The sequence below is a fragment of the Suricata suricatta genome, chromosome 4 (genome assembly GCF_006229205.1).
Source record: "Suricata suricatta isolate VVHF042 chromosome 4, meerkat_22Aug2017_6uvM2_HiC, whole genome shotgun sequence".
In the NCBI taxonomy this organism is placed as follows: Eukaryota; Metazoa; Chordata; class Mammalia; order Carnivora; family Herpestidae; genus Suricata; species Suricata suricatta.
Window position 1 is genome coordinate 50,548,532 of NC_043703.1, and position 22,120 is coordinate 50,570,651.

A 22,120-nucleotide genomic window follows, 5' to 3' on the forward strand; every position below is an offset into this window, starting at 1 on the left:
TATTTTAGCCTTCCTATTCATATCTTTTCTTCTAATTATAAATAAATCAACTTTTAAGTATTTTATAATTATAATAAGAAGAGTTTTATTCTTAGTGTTTAATTAAAAAAATTTTTTTAATGTTTATTTTTGAGGGAGAGAGAGAGAGAAACAGAGCACAAGCAGGGGAGGAGCAGAGAGAGAAAGAGACACAGACTCTGAAGCAGGCTCCAGGCTCTGAGCTGTCAGCACAGAGTCCGATGCAGGGTTCAAACCCACAAACCATAAGATCATGACCTGAGCCAAAATTAGATGCCTAACCCACTGAGCCACCCAGGTGCCCCTCTTAGTCTTTAATTCTAAAGGTATGGAGTAAAATATTTTTAAGTCCTTTTTACTTTTTAAAGTAGCTCTATTTTATTTTTCCAGTAGGTCAGTCTATCTAAAAGAAAGTTTCCCAAACATTGTCTAGGGATTGTTTAAGCTGCACTACACCCCTGGGACAGAATCTAGAATCTCTCTTCCTGTTGTTATTGAGTTCATGTTTCATTCATGAAAACTAGATTCAAAATATACATCTGAGAGGTCACTGATGACATTTGCCACTACTCTCTTTTATAATGCTGCTGTTTCTAAAATTTTTATTTTATTTTTTAAGTTATTTCTACACCCAACATGAGGCTTGAACCTATAACTCTGAGATCAAGAGTAGCATGCTCCACAAACCAAGTCAGCCAGGTGCTGCTATTTCTTATTATATTCTTAAAACTCTCCCCCTTCTTGCTTCCATAATATTATACTGCCCTTGGGGCGCCTGGCTGGCTCAATCGGTAGGGCATGTGCTCCATGTTGGGAATAGAGATTACTTTATACACACAGTATTATGCAGCCCTCATCCTTTTTCTGCTTATCTAACTCCTCTCCTTCTTTTGCCAACTAGTTTATCTTTCTAAATGTGGCTGTTCTCTAAGGTCTGATGCCCTAGACTCTCCCTCACATATTCTCTCAGTGTTAGACATGGTATTGAATCTCTTTCCTCGATTCTGTTCTCTCACCTAAGCTCTGGCTGTACAACTTCAGCATTTACTGCATATTTCTAAATGGGTGTTCACTACAACCAGTGATTTAATAATTCACTCTGATTTCCAACGTGAGTTAATGTTGTAGTCTTCCCAGCAAGAAAGATTAGAATCCGGTGGCTCATCTTGTGTCAGAATAGACTACCGCGATGGGGACATAGTGTGACTCTGGATCCGACAAACTTAAATTTAATCCCCGGACTGCCATTGCTTACATGATCTTGGATTAGGTACTTTTTCTCTGAGCCTTGCTCCTCATCTGTAAAGTGGGATTAATAATATCTATCTCACAGGGCTGTGAAGATCAAATCACCTACACTGCACTCAGGACATGAGGGCAAGCACTAGGTCCTCTTTTGTCCATTCTTTCTTTGAAGATCTCCCATGTGTCTACTGCCAAGTTAAGTCTTAGTTACACCTGGATTGCTCTAACAACCTCTCTGCAGTCTGCCTTAACTCTAGCCTCTTGATTCATCCCACAAATTGCCGTCGAAATAATCTTAAAATCTGCGTTTATCAAATCATATGCTTACGGATAAAATCTCCAACAGCTCTCTACTCCCCAACAATCAAGGCCTGTTCAGCTTTCAAGGCTCTTCAAACTGTACCCGCTTAAGCTCATATCCTATGACCTCCTACCACAGATGTGCTCTGGGTAAACTGGCCTCCTCACTGTCCTTCACACACACCAAGATCTTTCCTGCCACCACGTGGTTGCTCTGGTTGCTCCTTGCCTCTGCTTTCAATTCCTCTTTCCTGACCACCGGCTGTTTGAAAACCTGCACCAAGCACAGCTTCCTTATTCATTCATTTTCCTCCGCTGTTTATAACTTACTTCAATCCTTCCTTTTTCCTCAGTTTGTGGTTTATTACTGGGTATCAATTTATAACCAAGAAGATAAAAACTTTCATATGGCGTAAAAGAATGGAAAAAAGATTACTACCAGATGTCTTGATCTTTCGTAATTGAGTTATTTAAAAGTTTAAGGACTTGTATTGTTTGGTATTGTATACATTGTATAAGTTTTTATCTGCCCAACTAGAGTGGTGTCTTAAAAATAAAGACAAATGATTAACTTTATCTGCATTTCCATACAAATCAAATACACAAAAAAGACAGTAAAAGCAAAATCAGGAAACTCACACATGGTGCTAAAAGGGATGGTATAGAGAAAATGCTACTAAGGGCAATGAAATGAAGAGAGAAGTTGAGAGAATAAAAATACGAGAAAAGTTTTTGAGATAATATGAAAAAGGGAGAAGATTTTTTTTAACTTCAACATTACAATAATAAGAATATAAGGTAGATGGAATATATTCAAAAGACAGCTTGAAGAAAGTTCAGAAATCCTTTATGAAGAACAATTTCAGTGGATTAGCCAGAATGAGGAGAGGCATAAGGCTGAAAACCTGAAAGAGCAGATCCTTGGAAAGATTATTTTGTTATGTGTATTTAACCTTTGAGGTTATAAAACTTGAAGATGTTAAAAAAGAATCTAATACATCATTGGCCAGTCTGATTATACTTTCAGGTTGTATCACATAAATGATAAAGTTCTTAGAAGCAAAAACCTTAACACATCTTTCTTTGAATAGAGAGTGATGAGTTTCAAGGCAAGGTAGAGATCTATTCTCTCCAGGAAAATTTTCTCTAATTCAGACACTCCTTCCTTCACTACCTCCTACTCTCGTCTCCCAGTTAAGACCTCTATTAGGGTAAAGCTGCTGAGAATGATGAGTCTGTATCACAGCATTTAGTAGATACAGATAAAATGTTTTAAAAAATAGGAGGGGTACCTGGGTGGCTCAGTTGGTTAAAAGTCCATTAGACTCTTGTTTTCCACTCAGGTCATGATCCCACGGTTTGTAGGACAGGACTCGGTGTTGGACTCTATGCTCATAGAGCGGAGCCTGCTTGGGATTCTCTCTCTCCCCACTTCTCTCTGGCCCTCCCTGACTGATGCATGTGTGCACTCTCTCTCTCTTTCAAAATAAAAAAGAAAACTTTAAAGAAAAAAATGGGACTACATGGTTTTAATGAAGATCAGAGGTAAAACAATTTTTAGCATCTTCTATGGATAAAATACTCAGATATGCCTACCATAATCAGCTGGTGTATAATTCAGAAGTTCAAATTTCCAGTTTTTATAGCTTGAATAATTCTGGTACATATCAAATATTTCCCGGGTAAACTGCTGGCAGATATCGCCTAAAAAAAATACAAAAAATATTCAGTCAGCACAAATTTTTAAGAGAGCCATTCTTAGGTACAGGCCCCTTGGGAAATAAGGAGTAACTGTTTCCATAGTGAAACACATTTAATGAACTTTAAAAATTAAAGTGTGTCAAACCAAGATAAAATTTAAGTATTTTTTGTTGGATCACTTACAATAAAATTATTTAACTGACCTCCAGTAGTTCTTCCAGATGTTACCTCTAAAATAACATCATTTTTGTCATATTTCTCCTTTGGCACTAGACTCTGGAAAAGCTGAAAAAGGGAAAAAAATCAGCATTTGTGGGTATATTTTCTATGGCATACTATTGCTTGATTTTAGATAAAGACCTCCATTAAACAAATCAATAATTAACAATAATTACATAGCATCCCAACAAGGTGTAGTCATTAAATGCTATAAGTGGACCGGACCTAAAATAAATGATCAAGGCATGCTAACAATGGAGTTACTTGTCAGGGTATTCTCCACAATGCTATCAGATTATTCTAATTTTCTAAAATGTCCAAGTTTAGATCAAAGTCTAGAGTGTTCCATTCAATTTTTTTTCAGATTTTGCCTCTTATTAGTTCTAAACAGTAGCTTCTTTCATCTAATGAATGAAGTAAAGCTTTGAAAGTCTTCGCTTGCAGAAAATAAGAACTTTTTCCATATGACTCCCTCCATAGAGGACAGCGGACCCCAGGTCGTGCCCTGTTCTCAGGCGAGCTGCTCTGCTTAAAGAGTAAATTGAGGTCCCCCAGGATAAGGCCCAAATAGTTTGAGCTGTGACAAGAAAACAAGGAGCTTCCTAATAAAAAAAGTAACCAGCTTCCCTATAAAGAAAAAGGAAGCAGTTTTGTTTTTTATTTATTACTAAGGAGTCTTGCAAATCAAACTACAAGTACCTACTGCTAATTTTTGAAATATGCCGTCTCGGCTAGAACTGGTAGTCTGAGGGAGAGATTACGAGACCAAGAGTGACGCTCTACTTCTGCCTCTGACTTGCTGGTCACATCACAGTAACTGATACCCCCATACCTCATTCCCCTCAACAGGCCCCACTGTGGATTCCCAGAGTAGGGAGGCTGCATGAAGGAACATGGCAAATAGGACAGAAGCAAAGATGGTGCACAGACAGCACTGTGGTCTTCACTGTCTCTTAAACAAATCATCCGCTGAACTACAAGGAGCTAACGGCTTGTGTGAACTAATCGCGTCTTCGATTTGTTTCATTCTATCCAGAAAGCAAAATTTCAATCCTTAATCAACACAACAGCTATGAACACCTCCACGTTTCTAAGGCTTCAAAACTGTTGATTCTTCCTCTAGGTGAACTAAATTTCTTTACCAACATCTGTCTCCTTGCCTGGCAAATTAATAGCTTTGGAATATGGTTGCTCTTGGAGGATGGGGAAAGGTGAGGTTTTATTCTTTGGCATCCCAATCCCTTCAACCTCATTATTCCATCTGTAGCAGATTACAGTATTAAGCCCAGCTTAATCACTATTATAAAAGAAGCCTTAATAAACTGGTGTTTGGAAAGTACTTTGGGCACAATATATCAAAACAATACTCCTTTATATTAACACAATCAAGTAGTCTGCCACCTAAAACATACCTCGCTGTATAACATTTTGATTTTTTGAGCAATGGTTTGCCTCTCTTCCAAAGCAAGTTCTTGTAACTGCTTTTCATCTTCTTGATTTAGACCTACAAAGCAGCAACAGAAATGATGTTTTTAAATACTCGTAGAAACACTCTTAAACAGCTACCTAATCTCTGCCTACTAAATTTTATTTCAGTTGTGAAGGAAAGGGATTATACAAAAGAAGAGTTAGAATAGTTAGAGACTATCAATTAATAAATGCTTGTGAAGTATCTCTAAAAAAGTCAGTGTGAAGTATGATCGCTGCCCCAAAGAGCTTATGATTTGAATGTCTAAAAATAATTCTAGAAATTGATGATAAAAAAAACAAGTTTGAAAAGGAACTGGTTAATTAAATATAAACTCAAAGAAGGACAGTTTTAGAGTAACTTGGGGTGACCACATTTTGTCCTAAAGGTAGCAGCCATTAACCCGCACACTGTGGGTACTCCAGCATGGTTAGTAGAGTCTCCATTTTTTTCAAGCACAAAGTTTGAAATCTCTTGATATGTTTATACTTAGCAAACACTTTTTAAAACACCATGTAGGTCAAATAAAACATCTTTGTAACCTCTGTTTTATGGAAACAATGGTCCTTTTCACATCATTTCAAAAGCAGAAAGTTAAATCATGGAACTCCCAAAAGAAAGGCTAACAATGAGAGGCAGTAGACAAGCTTGGTCGATCTCATAGCCTTTGACTCTACTGCCCTAGACACCTAGACTCCCATTTGTTGGTGGTGATGCTTGCACATTGAGGTAGAAATGTTTGCTTCTTAATAAGAAATCAGAAATGAAAAAATCATAATTATAAAAGAGGGAAGGCTCTTTTAATGCTTACTATGCACCAGATACTCTGCTAGTTGTTGGAAACACATGGATGAATAAAACAGGATTCTAGGCCTCAAGTGGCTCAGTGTGGTGGGAAAGACGGACATGTGCACACGATTAAAATATGGAATATGACAGTGCCATGGAGGCATGAAGGAGGAGGTCTAACCCAGACTTCAGCACTTGAGAAAGACTTCCTGCATAAGGTGCCATCAAACTGAATTCCAATTATGGATCATCTGTTGCAGAACTGTAACATCACTCGTGGCCCCACATTACGCACTTATGCCACAAATGGAAACCAGGCTGACATTACTTCATACAGATACGTGGTAGGTCAAAGGTATCAGAAAAAGATGATTTGCAGTCACATAAAATTATTTTTGTGCCTCTAATTGTTTACTGATCTATAAAATGCAGTCTAATTCAATTTCATTATATCAACAAAAATTTGAGACTCTATTATATCCTATATTTGGTGCTGCAAAAAATATAAAAATGAGTAAGACATGGACTCTGGCCTTGAAGAACAGAGGATGAGGAAAGGGGCAGAAGTTAAGCCAATTAACTTTTTTAAAATGTTTGCTAATTTTTGAGAGAGAAGGAGACAAATTACGAGCAGGGGAGAGCAGAGAGAGAGAGGGAGACACAGAATCCAAAGCAGGGTGTCAACACAGAGCCTGACACAGGGCTCAAATTCATGAACTGCGAGATCATGACCTGAGCCAAAGTTGGACGCTTAACCAATTGAGCCACCCAGGTGCCCCAAGCCAATTAACTTTTAAGACAAAGGATCAAAACTCAAAACAGAGAAAGGTAAACTTATTTGTTTTACAGAGGGGATTGAGGCCAAAGTATGACATCCAAGCCATACGTAAAAGGGGACTGAATTTTAACAAGGTGAAATTGGTGGGCAACCATGAGTGCAAAGACAGACATGGGATGATACTGGTATATTCAGGGAATGGTGAGTTATTTTTCTTGGAAGGTAGCGTATGCAATGGGAATTAATACACTATACAGAGAGGTTGTGTCACTCTGCAGAGGTTCTTAAATGCCAAATCAAGAAATATGCATTTGTAGGCAATGGGAATTACTGAAAATTTTGAGCAGGGGAGTAATAGATTAAGGTTGCACTTGGACTGGGAAAGCCTGGAGGTAGCACAAGTTAGGAATTTATTGTAATCATCCAGCATGAGATATAATAAAGATATAAATGAGCAGAAATTATAGAAGGGGACTACTGAAAGGTATATTACAGGGGTAAAGCCTACTGGACTTTGAATCATTGTGCAGTGGATAAGAACAGAGGCTGCGGAGTCTCACTGATTGGGTTCAAATCCTTGTTCCTCTCCTGACTGGCTGAGTGACATTTGGCATTTTAGGCTCTCAGCTGCTTCATCTACAAAATGAAGATTTTACCTCATCAGATTATTGTGAATGTTCAAATGAGATAATACTTGTAAAATACTTAGCTTAAGTGCCTGGCACATAGTAAGACAGCAAAGGTTGCTTTTATTACAGAATAGCAGAACTGCAGACCTAGAAGACACTCCAGAAGCAATCCAATCCAATCTTAATTATACATGATACATCCCAGGCTGAAGAAGGTTATGTCAATTTGATTTAGAAAGTTAGTCAGCTCCTATAATATGCAAAGAACTTTCCCCAAACTAATTAATTGCAAATTTGAAGGGCACAATGCAAAAGGGTAAAAAAAAGTCCTCATTAAACATACATGAGAAATTCATGGCAGGAAAATACAAGTCTCCGGAAATCCAGAAATTTACAGGTGCAACTATGACTGGCCTTGACATTGCTTAACATCTCTAACACTTAAACAGGATGAAGCACAGAGGCAAGTTTACAAACTAAAAGCTTAAAGCACTATCTGGATAAATGTTGGACCCCAAGTTAGTTCATCATACTTTTTCTTTCAACTTCTGTACCTTTTGGAAATTTTTAATATGAGATAAAATGTTAAGGCAAGAGCAATATTAAGAAATACTAAAACTAAAAATAAACCTCTTACATCATATATAAAATTAAGTGAAATAGATCAAAGAATTAAATATAAGATTAAAAATATAACTCTCAGAAGTAAACACAGACCTACCCTTTGTGACCTTGGATTACACAACAGTTTCTTAACACCAAAATCATCAAAAACACAAGCAACAAGAAAAAAAAAAGATAAATTTGACAACATCAAAATGAAAAATTATGGTGCTTCAATCTTTTTTTAAAAAGGAGTTGAAGGGGGCGCCTGGGTGGCTCAGTTGGTTAAGCCTCCGACTTCGGCTCAGGTCAGATCTCAAGTTCGTGGGTTCGAGCCCCGCGTTGGGCTCTGTGCTGACAGTTAGCTCAGAGCCTGGATGCTTCCGGTTCTGTGTCTCCTTCTCTCTCTGCCCCTCCCCCTCTCATGCTCTGTCTCTCTCTGTATCAAAAATAAATAAAACATTAAAAAAAGAAGTTAAAAAAAAGGAGTTGAAGGAAGCAGCTGGCTGGCTTAGTCGGTACAGCATGTGACTCTTGATCTTGTGGTTGTGAGTTCAACCCCCACGTTGGGTGTAGAGACTACTAAAAAATAAAATCTCAAGGGAGTTAGGTGGCTCAGTTGGTTAAGCGTCTGACTCCTGATTTCGGCTGTGGACATGATCTCACGGTTTGTGGGTTTAAGCTCCCCATCAGGTTCTGTACTGACAGTGTGGAGCCTGCTTGTAATTCTCTTTCCCTCTCTCTGCCCCTCCCCACTCTCAAAAAACATAAATAGACATTTTAAAAAAAGATCTTAAAAAAAATGTAGTGCTTCATAAGATAATCCACAGAAAGGAGGTAATTTTTGCATATCATATATCTGATAAGGAACTTGTAGCTATAATATAAAGAACTCTCAAAAATCAAAAGAAAGACAAATAGCTTAATTTAAAAATGGGCAAAGGATCTGAACAGTCATTTAACCAAAGATGAGATACAAACGGCCAAGAGGTACATGAAAAGATGCTCAACATCATTAATCAGGGAAATGCAAATCAAAGCCACCGTAAGATACCATCTCACACTCACTAGGATAGCTAGAGTCTAAAGGGCAGAATATAAATGGTGAAGCCACTTTGGAAAACAGTCTGGCAACTGTTCAAAAGGTAAAATGTAGAGTTACGAGACGACTCAGCAATTGTAGCACCATTGCTCATAATAACCAAAAAGTGGAAAGAACTCAATATCCATTAACTGATGAATGGACAGATGAAAAGAAAATGTGGTATATCTATACAAGGAATACAGTACCACAATAAAAAGTACAAATACATGCTACAACATAGAAACCTTGAAAATATTATGCTAAATGAAAGAAGCCAATCACAAAGGATGTGTTATATGACCCTATTTATATAAAATGCCTAAAATGAGCAAATCTAGAAAGTAGGTTAGCAGTTGCTCCTGGTCGGCAGGGAAAGAGGAATTGGAGCAAGATGGCTACAGGGTGCAGAGTTTCTTTCTGGGAATATGAAATAACACCTAGACCACATAAGCCCTTTGATGGGTTGGAACTGTATTTTTGTGTCTCTGCTATATACGTAGGACAGTGCTCAATAAATTAAAGGTTTTGAAAAGATCAGGATTCAGTCTCATAGACCCTAAAAACTTGGCAAGCACCACAAGGAGCTTGGTCTCTTAGTAGCTTATTTTTGGTAGCTGAAATACTTTAAATGCCCAGGGTAGAATCCTGTCTTCTCCAAGTGTAGAATGTATTCATTCTAAGTTTTTTGAAGACTGCATTCAATAAAGCTTTAACCTATAAAATCAATCATGTCCTTATACACACACACACATCTTTTACCTACTTTTACACATTGAATCTAATTCTTCGATTGCTTGCTCAGCCTCCTGAATTTCTTGGTAAATGGTTGTGAGTGGTGCCAACTCGGCGTGCCTTCTAGTCCAGGCCCTCCGATCTCCGTCGTTCACAGACACCCGCTGCAAACTCTGATCAAGTGTACGGTACTCCTTACTCAGGCCCTCCATGTATTTCTGTAGTGCTTTATGCTTCCACAGCATCCTGGTGTCCTGAAGACAGTATCTCCTGGGACAATTCTTATCTAACAGATGACGGAGAGGGGGTTGCCTGTTTTGTCTAAAAACCCACAGCCTTGTATCAAGATGTCTCTGTGTAAACTGACGAGACTGGGGGTGGATATGGCACTGGTGGGGACCATTATGAGATGAATGTCTAAAAAGCCAAGCACACAGGTGACGACTCATCTCAGCATCTGAAATATAATAAACACAATGTGAAAAAAAAATCAACTCTACAAATACAAAAGCTGGAAGACACCTCAAGAAATCTTGTTCAGTTCACTGCTGTAGCCAGCTCTAAACACTGTCCTGAAATTCAATATTCCATAAAAAGAAAATAATTCTTCAAATGCCTGAGCATATTAAAACAAATGAAGATAGAACTGTTTTCTATTCACTCAAAGTATATAATTAGCTAAAGCAAATGAGTAGGAGCATAACTAATAAATATATTAATAGATTATATTAAATCAGCTATTTTCTAGAAAGTATTCAGAATCTAGAATTGAATACATGAACAAGCACTTGAAAGGTATGAAATAATCATGCAAGCTTTAGGTGGTTCACATATTCATAGACTTCTAAAGTTTGAAGAAGGTTTCTTATCTAATTCTTCAATTCTAGGTATCCAGAGGTCCAAGAGTCACGTGACTTAGTCATGATTACTCACTCAGCCAGACAGTCAGAGCTAATACTAGAATGCAGTTTTATTGTTCAGAGCTCAGTACTTTCCATTCTCAATTCTGCAATCAGGTGCTTTCCTTTCAGTTGAGACCCTAAAGAAAGAAAACTTCAAATATTATACTAAGAAAGTAGGTCTAGTAAAAAGGGACAGTGGTGATATTTGCATTAAATGAAAAAAGCAGAATGCAAAACAATGTAATCTCAATTAGATTTTCAAAATTTTCTATGATATATGATATACATGTGAAAAAGGTAAACCGTATTTTGGGGGTAGAGGAAACCTAAAAAAGAAATAGAGCAAAATGTTAAGATGATTTCTAGTTGTGGGCCTGTAGAAACCTTTCGCATGCCTTCTAGTTTTTCTACTTTTCAGTGTTTTTAATTTTTCTATATGCATAGCTTGTATTACTTGTATTACAATCAGGAAAAAATAGTTACTTAAAAAAATTACAAGTTAGGTGAAATTGGCTGTGGATGCTAACTACCTGTTCTTCCTTCTAATAGACATAATCAGAAGCTAACAAAAGCAGAGTAGTTTTATTAAGAAAGGGGAAAGATAAAATATTTTAGGAAAAACACTTTGCCCTTAAAGTCCTGAGGTTCAAAGTTGAAAATAAGGGTCTCAATTTTATCAGAATCAACCTTTATTGTCTCTAGTGTTCGTACTATGCTAGGAGGTGCATTCATATATTAATTCATTTGATCACTGTAAATCAGCTAAGTTGAATATCATAATCCCCTAGGAAATAAAATATTCAGAATGATCTCCAAAATTTTCAGAGTTTGCAGGATCCTACTAACAAACTTTAACATACCAAATCACATTTGGAAAGACTGTAGAATGCACCAATGCCCAACAGCCAGAAGGTTTAATAGTCCTTCAGCAGGTTTCCAATGTCTTTACATCTAGTCTCTAGCATATAGGAAGAAGTGTGTCCATTTGAGAAAACGGACAAATCAGAAGGATCAATTTTTGTTAGAACACTGATAGCTGAAGTTTTCATCCTAGGAACAGCAATCGAGTGAGTAACTCCTAAGGTCATGAACCTCAATGTTAAGAGGGAAAAAAACCCAAGACGTTTTACTCGCTAGGGTTGCCTATACCTGAGAACGGCAAGTCTTCTCCCTCACCCACCACAAGAGCAGGATTACTCGACACTCTACGGACAATTCTCAAGAGTCAGAAGTGACACTAAGCCTCTGCCTGAGCAGCATGTGTAAACCAGATTCTGTAATTCAGAGTACGGAGTGATCCCAAAGAGGCAATATGAAAAAAAAATGGGGGTAGAAAAATGACCTTTAAAGATCAAAAATTTAAAAAAAAAAAAAAAGGTGAGTACCTAAAAAATAAAATCAAGTACGACAGCTTTCCTTACTGTAGCCAGAATCCTCCGCGACCTGCTATATTTCAGCCCGACACAGACTGGATCACTTTCACTTCCGGGATCACTCCTTTCGGATTAACGCTTGCTGTCAGCCTCTCCAGAGTAGTCGTGGGCGTGCGTGTAACAGCTAACAGGGGAAACACGAGAGAAAAATGACAAATCTAGAAAGAAAAAAAAATGACAAGGCAAAAAGAATATCCCATGAGATGACCATGCCCTCGCAGTACTTATCCGGAGCTGGAGCCCAGGGATTGGGTTGCGTTGGAGTAGGGCATGTGGGCGGTGGTGAAATATAGAGTGAACTACAACTCCCAAAGCTCCCACCCAGGAATTCTGGGAGTTGTAGTTTATGCCCAGGCTGCCTCAGGTGAACTTTTGGTTTCATAGTTACAGACAAATACAGGAGTGAGGTTCTCTACCATTCTGATTAAGAGATCAACAATTACAATATAGCAATTTCAAATTAAAGGAATTTCCTTATAGTGAAGCCACTAAAGCAGTGGTTCTTTAAAAAAAATTTTTTTTGGACTCCCTTTTCATTACCTCCAAATTTGGGGATTGTGCATGGTGTTTTCATTTTTTCCTGTGGGATTCTGCATAGTTTTTTTTTTTTAATGTTTATTTTTTTATTTTTTGAGAGGGGCAGAGATAGAGCATGAGCGGGGTAGGGGCAGAGAGCTAGGTAGACCCAGAATCTGAAGCAGGCTTCAGGCTGGGTGCTGACAGCTCAGCACAAGGGGCCTGAACCCATCGACCCTGAGATCATGACCTGAGCTGAAGTCAGATGCTTAACCAACTGAGCCACCCAGGTGCCCCAGGATTTTGCATTTTAATGGTTGTACTTTCAGCTTCCACTGCTTGAGAAAATACCTAGGAACTAAAGGAGGACATAAATTTGTATTTTAAAAAATCGTAACAGGATCAAAAAGAAGACTACGTGTATCTACAAATTAATGACTTTATAGATGTTGCATGCACACACAGAATTTAAGGGCTCAAATTAGGTTTAGAGCTTGTAAACTACCAATTAAATAAATAATTATAAAAATCCAACTAATAGACAATTACAGGAGAATGCAAACACATTGCCTTACTTTGGAGATACCAGTGGCAATCACATTTACAAGTTACACGACAGCTGTGTCTCAATATCACTTTCTGAAAAGCCAAGGTAAACATCATCCCATATAACCAAATTCACAGGATATTTTCTTAGGTTATGACCACATATAAAAATGGCAAATTAATCCTAAATGTAAATATCTAACATTACCTACTTAGAGCTTAAAGAGAGTACTACTTCTATCTAGTATATATTAAATTATATACTAAATGGTTTAAACCTATTAATTTAATCCATACCACAACAATCCTGAAATATCCATTTTGTGGAAGAGGAAAAAACTAAGGCATAGAGAGCTTGTCCAAGGTAAAAGAGCTGGTGAGAAATAGAACTGAGAGTCATTCAAGGCAGTCTGTCTTAATGATCTGTGGCTCCTAAACTCTGATACTCTCCCTCCTTCAAAAAAAAGAAAGAAAAAAAGAAAACAATCAGTCATTCAATAATAAGTACCAGTTATGTGCTACTCACTGTGTTCTGGATACGAAAATTTAGCAGGAACTAGAAAAGACAAAAAACTTCGCCTGCATGGAGTTTACTTTCCAGTAAAGAACAAATTCCAAAGGATCCATGCAAGTCATTCTCCTAAACTATCCAATGACATCCCTTAATTCCTTATTTTGATTTGTGTATGCAGACATATAGCTTAAGTATTATAGCATATAACTTTATTCTCCTTAAAGAGTAAGTTTTACTGCTATGGAGTGAATTGTGTCCCCTGCTTCCCAAATCTAATATGTTGAAGCTAGCCTCCAATATGACTGCACTGGAAACAGTGCCTTTAAAGTTAAGTGAGCCATAAAGGTGAAAGCCTGATCTAGTAGCATTTGTGCCCTTATAAGAAGAGACATCAGAGAGCTTGCACTTATAAGTGCATTTGCTTATAAGTACAAGCTCTCTCTTCCTTTTCTGTCCCCCTTTATTTTTCCAAGACAAAGAGGCCTCAGAATGAAACCTACCCTGCCAGCACTTTGATCTTCGACTTCTAAGCCTCCCAAAGTGTGAGGATGTTTCTGTTGTTTAAGTTACTCAGACTATGGTATTTTGTTATGGCAGCCCAAGCCGACTAATGCATTTACATATGTAAAAGTTTATTGAGATATAGTATATGAAACTTTACATACTTTATGTATTTTATTTCTCAATTAAAAAAAATTCCTGAAGACGTTCATCCTAGGTATTATAAATACTGCTTCCTCCTTCATGTTTTCTCCTCTATGTTTTTAAAAAAATAATATAATGTGGTATATCTATATTTATTAATACACAATGATGTCCACAATATATCATTAAATGAAAGACATTGCTAAAAAAAAAAAAACAAAAAAAAAACCTCAGCCAAAAAAGAAAAAGTGGGGGAGGTAGTGGGGACAAAAAAACAACTCAGCAAACTATTCCATTTGAACAACATATGTGATGCATATATATTTAAAAGTCCAGTGGAAAAATAAAATAAAATAAGATAAAAGTCCAGTGGAGGGGTACCTGTGTAGGTCAGTCGGTTAAGCATTCAGCTTCAGCTCAGGTCATGATCTTATGGTTCCTGAGTTTGAACCCCACATTAGTCTCTTTGCTGACAGTGAGGAGCCTGCTTGGGATTCTCTCTCTCACTCTCTCTCTCTCTGCCCCTCCCCTACTTCTATCTCTCTCAGAATAAATAAATAAAGTTTAATTCTTATTTCTTTATAGTATTCTGGATTTCCTGAATGCTCATTTCATGATGAGCATTATTATAAACAAGTCAGCTATAAAAGAGGGGAAAAAGTGCATTCTTTAATGTTTGATTGAAAGAGTCTTATGGGAGTTATTATTATTGAATCATTTTATAACACTAACTTCTACTTCCAAAGAGCCTGATCTATTACAGGAAACATTTTTCTGAAAATAATAATAAAAAGGTTGGTTCAGTGAAAATAACACTGTTTGACTAAATTAACAACAAGAGCTACTATGTCTGAAATATTTCACACTATAAAGTTGATTTCATAAAAGTTTCCTTTAGAATTGTATGTGTAATGGGCATGACAACTTGGGATGCCTTTAAAACTAAATGACCTATGTCCCTTTCCTCTGTCTTGGAGTAAGCTCAAACACCAAAATACTTGCAGCTATTTTTCAGATCCATTTACAGCAAACTTAGCCCAATATCCAAAGGGTGGGTAGAGAATGGAGATTTTCATTTAGTTTCTTCTCAGAGACCTCAATTGTTTTATTATTTAAAACAAATTTTTAAATGTTTAGTTAACACTTGAAGTGGGGGGGGGGGGCGGGATAGGCAGAGAGAGATGCAGACAGAATCCGAAGCAGGCTCCTGGCTCTGAGCTGTCAGCACAGAGACTAATGCAGGGCTCAAATTCACCAGCCATGAGATCATGACTTAAGCCGAAGTTGGATACTTAACTGACTGAGCCACCCAGGCACCCCAACCTCCAGATTGTTTTAAGGATTCTGAGGACACTCTTGTGTCTACAGTACTAAGAGAAGGTTGATCTGTGTCCTACAGGGATTCTACATCGAAAAGCAGCCACTTAGGACTTTTTCCCTGAGAAAAGCAGAACAGCAGGATTTCCTCAGCCCTGGATATTCTTTGGGGAGTCAAACCAGGGTGGGTGTAGAGACTGTTCCAGGCTAAGTTGAAACCTTTGGGCCTATCTGTGAAATCTGGATAGCGGTGCTGAAAGCAACATAAAATCCCAGGACACAAGCCATAAAACACTATGGGTCACAGCACACTGTGAGATGCACCTTGGCTTTCTGGTTCACTGGAGTTTAGGGTCTTGACCACATCCTGAAGCATTATACAATGTGAAGATTGGCAGCCATTTGGGATTTTAAACAGCTATATTTTATTCTAGAAAAAGTGAAACTAGAAATTAGTTAACAATTTAATGCAAAATTCAAGCCCTCACTTACGTGGAAGACAAACAGCAAAACAAAGATTATTCTACTTGAATCCTTGTAAGTATTTTCCCTGAGAGAAGCAGAATACAAAGATGAAAAGGCAGCATTTCATGTTTCATGCATTCATACTGGTGCTCAAATTGTTAGCTTTGATTAAAAAAAAAAAAGCTCAGAAACGCGCCACCTGCTGGCATTATTGAAACTAGCTCTCTCCTTATTTTCAGAGTCAGAGATGTTTTAAGAAGTCAATCTACCCTCTTCTTTTTACTATTAAAAAAAAAAAAGGCAGGATAAAGAAGAACTGATCCCAGAAACTCACTTTTATTCCACCCTTAACTGGATTAGCCTAGGTTGAAGACAGCTTTGACAAGCTCTCCTGAGACTCCTTGCTAATTTCATCTCTTCCATGTATCATCCTGAATTTCAGGCTAAATGTTTTTCTTAAATCATATACTTCAGTTTTGAATTGTATATTTTCAGATTATTGTTTCAGGAAATTTTATTTTCCCATTTTTTTCTCTTAAAAGTGGTATTTAAATACTCTTTATAAGCATTAATGTCTTCCAACTTAGATCCATGGAGGAAATCTATAGTGTGTGTATATGTAGATATTTATCTATTTCTTCCCTTTGTATTACAACAATTTTCAGATTGTTTGGAATTAGGGAGAACAATATAACGAATCCTTATGCACCAGTCCCAAATTCTCAAGTTATCAATGCAGTGTTCACACGTCCTCCCTCTGCTTACTACCCATATCCTCACTGGATAGCACTGAAGTGAACACAAAACATCTGTAAATACAAAAGTATAGAGCTCCAGAAGAGAAAGCCTTTTTAAAAATATATTTACCTCCCCAAATTAAAGATAGCTTCCTCATATTAACAAATACCCAGTTCGCGTTCAAATTTCTCTCACTGTTATCTGATCTTTTCTTTGGCAGTTTGTTCATACTGGTACTGAAATAAGGTTCATATATTGCAATTTCTTGCCAGATTTTTGGTTTGTTTTAATCCATTCCCGACAGTTTTTCCCTTGCAATATATGTGTTGAAGAAACTAGATCTTTTGCCTTGAGGAGTTCCACAGGGTCTGTATTTTCCCAGAATTGTGTTGCTGTGTTTATCATGTTCCTTTGTTACCTATATTTCCCATTGTAAGGGCGCACATTGCCCAAGGCAAGGAGGGACCACCCTTCTAATACCCTTAACATTCCTAAGGGCAGGCCTAGAAATAGAAGCTATAGGTAATCACTTATTGCTTAAGGCTAGTTACACCCTACGTGAGGGTCCTGGGTCCTGGGTCCACTCTGTAATTGGTTAATACTCTAAATGTTGTGATTGGGTCACTGTACCTGTGTCACAATTTCCTGTAACTCCCCCTTCCCAAACCCATAAAGGCCCTACCCCTACTTTGTTCAGGGCTCTTAGCATGGATCCACTGTGCTGGTAAAGTCTGTGAGCCTGAGCTTAGGCCCAGAGAGCCTAAACCCGTAATAAAGCCCTTTGCTTTTGCATGCGTGACTCAGTCTCCCTGGTGGTCTCTGGTTTTTGAGGATGATATTGGAAACTTGGGTATAACACCATAAACTGGCCCTTGGCTTCATCAATTCAGATTAAAATTTTTGAGGCAAAACTACTTTAGAGGTGGGTTAGATACTTCCAAAGGGTGGTAAAAAATATTTAGTTTTGTGTTTTAAAAATGATATTAGAAGCTCCTGATTGCCTAGATCCATTATTTCAGTAGAGGTTGCAAAATGGTGATATTTTATGGTTCTTTCTTCATGTACTAGCTAGAACCTCTACAAAGAGAAAATGTTAGCTAGGATCCAATGGGATGTTACTCAAATCTGAGGGCTGAAAGTTTTAAGCAGAAGGAAGGAAGAGGACGGGGCAAAAGCAGGGCTGGAAAGGTGCTCTGTTTTGCAGAACCAACCGTTTCAGCCAAGGAGGTAGCTGGCTAGGTGTGTCTCACCTGATAGCCCCTTGGAAGGTACATCTCACTTGATAGCCCTTCACTAGAGCAGGTTTGACCCGGACTGGGGCTAAGTACCTGCTCAGATGACCTCCAGTTGTCCTGAGGGTACCTTAGCTCATTATAATATTAAGGTCTCCCATGGGTGGGATTTTCTGCCTTACTTTGAACAAGAAATGTATGCCTAGTGTGTGGACGTGGTAGGCATGCACAAGTGAACTAGCGTGCCTCTGCGAGCATCCTGACCCTGTCCCCGCTACGCTGAATAAGAGCTTCCTATACTAACCGATGGGGGAGACAGTGCTTTGGAGCTATCTCCCTGTCTCCTTACTTGTAGTAAGTAATAAAAAGTTCTTTGCTTTTAACACTCTTTTGGGTCATATTCAATTTAATGCACCCCAAGTGGTGAACCCATTGAGTGTGGTTACAAAACTTGCCTTCCTCAACTGCCACTGGCCCCTGCTTTGAAAGTTTTAAAAGGAAGAGTGAAAACTTTGCCAAAGCAGAGAGGTAATCAAATTCAAAAGCTTGCTTTCGGAACAGTTCCAAGGGTTTCCAAATTCTATTTCAATCTAATCTTTTCTTACTTTAGTAATATGACAATTGTCTATAACTCCCAAGTTTCCAAAGCTCTAAAAAACCTTCTTTTCAACTCAGAAATGTCTGAAAACTGAAGTTTTGGTAAATTATTGGATGGGTAAATCTTCCCTAACCCAAATCAACTTGGCAGGCAGTCCTGACTTGGGCTGATATGAGGCATCTTTATTTATCTCACTTCGAATAAATATTCAGATATTTTACTGAAAAAATATTCATTTTTCAGATGCCTTGCATCCCACCTTACGTAACATACAGCATGCACATTTTCCTTTCTAAATCCAAAATATTCCAAAGTCCAAGTATTTCAGACAAAGGACGGTGACCATAATATAGTGGTTAACATTCAGTGAGTACTTATTCTTTATCAGGTAATGCTCTAAATGTTTTACATTGAACTAACTCATTCAGTCTTTACAACACCCCTATGTAGTAGGTTCAATTGCAAAGCCCAGTTTAGGAAACAGGCGCAGTATGCCTACATGACTTGCCTTAGGTTGTGCCCAAGGGGCAATATATTGGCCAGAAGGATTTGAACCAAGACAGGGGAGCTACCCTGTGACCTCATTTTTGCCACCTGTTTTCTTTCTCATTTCATGGTATATCATTCCCTCAGCACCACTCAATCTGACTTCCATCAACCTTTCTTGGATCATGAAACCTTCTAAGAACCTCCTATCTCAGTTCAACCAGATGACTCATTTCCCAAAAATACACTTTCAAACTTGTCTTTTTGTTCATATTGCGAAATGGGTTTTTTAAAATTTTTTAATGTTTTATTTATTTTTGAGAGAGAGGCAGTGTGAGCAGGGGAGGGTCAGAGAGAGAGGGAGACACAAAATCCTAAGACAGGCTCCAGGCTCTGAGCTAGCTGTCAGCACAGAGCCTGATGCTGGGCTCGAACCCACAAATGTGAGATCATGACCTGAGCCGAAGCCGGACGCTCAACCAACTGAGCCACCCTGGTGTCCCAATGGTATTTTTTTTTAAAGTAAGTATATGATCCTCATACTGATATGAGATGTAAATCTGTTAAAAATTTTAAGTAATTATGAATAAAGGATGTTATAACTAAAGAAAAATCCTGAAAGAAGACATAAATATGCCAAAAGAAACACTAAAATGAATTTGTTTAAAAGATGAAACACTGGGGGTGCCTGGGTGGCTCAGTTGGTTGACTGATTCTTGCTTTTGGTTCAGCTCATGATCCCAGAGTCATGGGATTTAGCCCGGGTCAGGCTCTGCGCTGGGCATGGAGCCTCTCTCTCTCTTTCTCACTGTCTCTGCCCCCTCCCCTGATTGTGCTTGTGCAGATGCACTCTCTCTCAAATAAAAAATATTAAAACAAAAAACAAAAACAAAAAAAGATTAAAAAATGGTTACTATACACAAGACAATATAATTTGCATCTCTATCATACACAATTCGCATTGCTGGCGATAAGAAGCCTTTGCGTTGTTTGCAGTTTTCTGCAACTTAAAGGATTTATAAAACAGCTCAAAGGCAAGGGAAAACAGTCCTTTCAGCAGGACTGTCCCATAATCTTTTTGCTCATTGCAAAGCCTCACAGTTTTTCTTCACCATATTAATTTCTCTGTCTGGAGTGCAGTTCATTGGAATTGTCTTCATCAAACCAGCACTTGGTGTATACCTACTATGTGCCAAGCATGCTGCTAGGTGCTAGGAGTTCAGTGGTAAGGAAAATAGACATCATTCTTGCTGTCATTGTCTTTTTTAGATTGGCCCATCTACCTAATCACAGTTAGTTCTGTCTCCTTTTGAGCGCCCATATAATCTCATTACATCTCTTATGATGCTAAATCTTTCCTTGTATCATACTTAGCAATGCATTGTTTGCACTGGATTTTGTAGTTCTGGGGAACAAGACACAAGTCCCAAGTTCCGAGTATTTTTTGTATAAGATGATAAATTATCTTTTGATTCTTGAGGAGGTAAAAATAACTGCCTTCCACTGTAACTAACATGTTTTTGATTCGCTGTTACATGTATACTGCTATGCTATGCGCTCTGGGAAGCTGATTAGTTCAGCAAAGATGTCTGTGAGCACCAACGTAAAACACGGGGAATACAGTCAAATAAGACATGGTGTCCAATCCAAAGGAACTTCAGTAACAGGGGAAATTGACAATTGAGTTAATTTCAACATGGTGTGAAGCGTGCTATATTAGAAGTGAGTGCTGAGTGTTCTGAGAATGTGGAGGAGGCTCATCCACATTCGAGCAGCAAGCAGGGATGGCTTCTGGGACAAGCTGATACTTAACCTGAGTTTGGAAGGAAAAGTTGGAGTTAGTGGGGCACAGATAGAGAGGGCATCACAGATATACACTGGGAATTTGAGAAACGACAAGTGGCGAGTCTGGTTGAGTGGTGGAACACGAGGTTGTAAAGGCAGCCAGGAACAGAATCATAAAGGGCTTTGCATACTGAGGCAAAGATGTTCAGCTTTCTCTTGAAAGCCATGGAAGGATTTTGTAGGCTACAAAGATAACTTGGCAGGCTGAATCATGAGATGCCCCGCTTTCTGACAAAATGTTTACATCCTAATCCCTGTGACTGTGTTACCTTACACGGAAAAAGGGGACTTGGCAGATGTGATTAACGTAAGGATGTTGAGATGGGGCGATTACCCTGCATTATCTTGGTGAGGGTGATCATGAGAGGCCTGAGGAAAGAGGTGGTGGAGTTAGAGTCGGATAGAAGACGTGAGGGGGAAGCAGAGGTCAGGAGAGAGAATCTACGTTGTTGGCTTTGAAGATGGAAAAAGAGGGCACAAGCCCAGGAATGCAGATGGCCTGGAGAAGCTGCAAAAGATAAGGGAAGGAATTCTCTGCAACGGCCTCCAAAAGGAACATAGTCCTGCAGACACATTTCAGAAGAAGTGGTTCCCACCTTGGTTGTACATTGTGATCATCTGGGAGGATTTAAAAAAAACACATTCTTCACCCCACCCCGACTGAATCTCCACCCAACCCCAAATGAATCCTCCATGGAGGCAGGATTTGGGCATTTTTTTTTTTTTGAGAGAGACAGAGAGAGAGAGAGACAGAGAGAGAGAAAGACAGAGAGAGAGAGAAGCAGAGAGAGGGGGAAAGAGAGAATCCTAAGCAGGCTCTGCACTGTCAGTGCAGAGCCTGATATGGGGCCTGAACCCATGAACCTGAGATCATGACCCAAGCCAAAGTTAGACATTAAACCAACTGAGCCACCCAGGCACCCCTTGGGCATCAGCTTTTTAAGTATAAAGTGATAAAAACTGCAGCCAAGTTTGAGCACGACTGCCTTCAGACAACTTACAATTTATAAAACATAAAACAGCAAGACAAAGGCCTAAGAGAAGGACAAAATGCTATGTACATTCATGGAAAAGAGAGATCAGATCCCCTGGAAAACACTTGGAAAGATTTTATGAAAGTCATGATATCAGAGATGAAGGATTTAAAAAAATAAAGATTCAGGCATTGAAATACAATCTCTGATAAAACTCTCAGGTTGAGTAAGAGTATGGACTTTAGAAAATACTAGATCACTTATAGCTACCCATGCTATATAAGGAGATTATAGGAGCAAAGGGAAAGAAAAACTGGGAATAGACTGAGCCCTAGACAATGAG

The 22,120-nt window shown here is 38.4% G+C and overlaps 1 protein-coding gene across 7 annotated transcripts in view; it reads right to left on the reverse strand.

Moving 5' to 3' along the window:
- The window catches only part of MTRF1 (mitochondrial translation release factor 1), a 65,316-nt gene that overhangs the window by 37,526 nt on the left and 5,670 nt on the right, over positions 1–22,120 (reverse strand). Inside the window, exons 1-7 of one of the 7 annotated variants that reach the window (XM_029936665.1) lie at positions 13,261–13,283; positions 11,890–12,025; positions 10,500–10,605; positions 9,598–10,023; positions 4,896–4,987; positions 3,468–3,549; positions 3,160–3,267 (exon numbers count right to left, since the gene is read on the reverse strand). In XM_029936665.1, the coding sequence (XP_029792525.1) occupies positions 3,160–3,267; positions 3,468–3,549; positions 4,896–4,987; positions 9,598–10,015 (700 nt within the window). In that variant the 5' untranslated portion in view covers positions 10,016–10,023; positions 10,500–10,605; positions 11,890–12,025; positions 13,261–13,283. Of the gene's footprint in view, positions 1–3,159; positions 3,268–3,467; positions 3,550–4,895; positions 4,988–9,597; positions 10,024–10,499; positions 10,620–11,853; positions 12,176–13,260; positions 13,284–22,120 lie in introns of those variants that run through there. The other 6 variants (XM_029936663.1, XM_029936664.1, XM_029936662.1 and 3 more) reach the window with 6 other exon arrangements.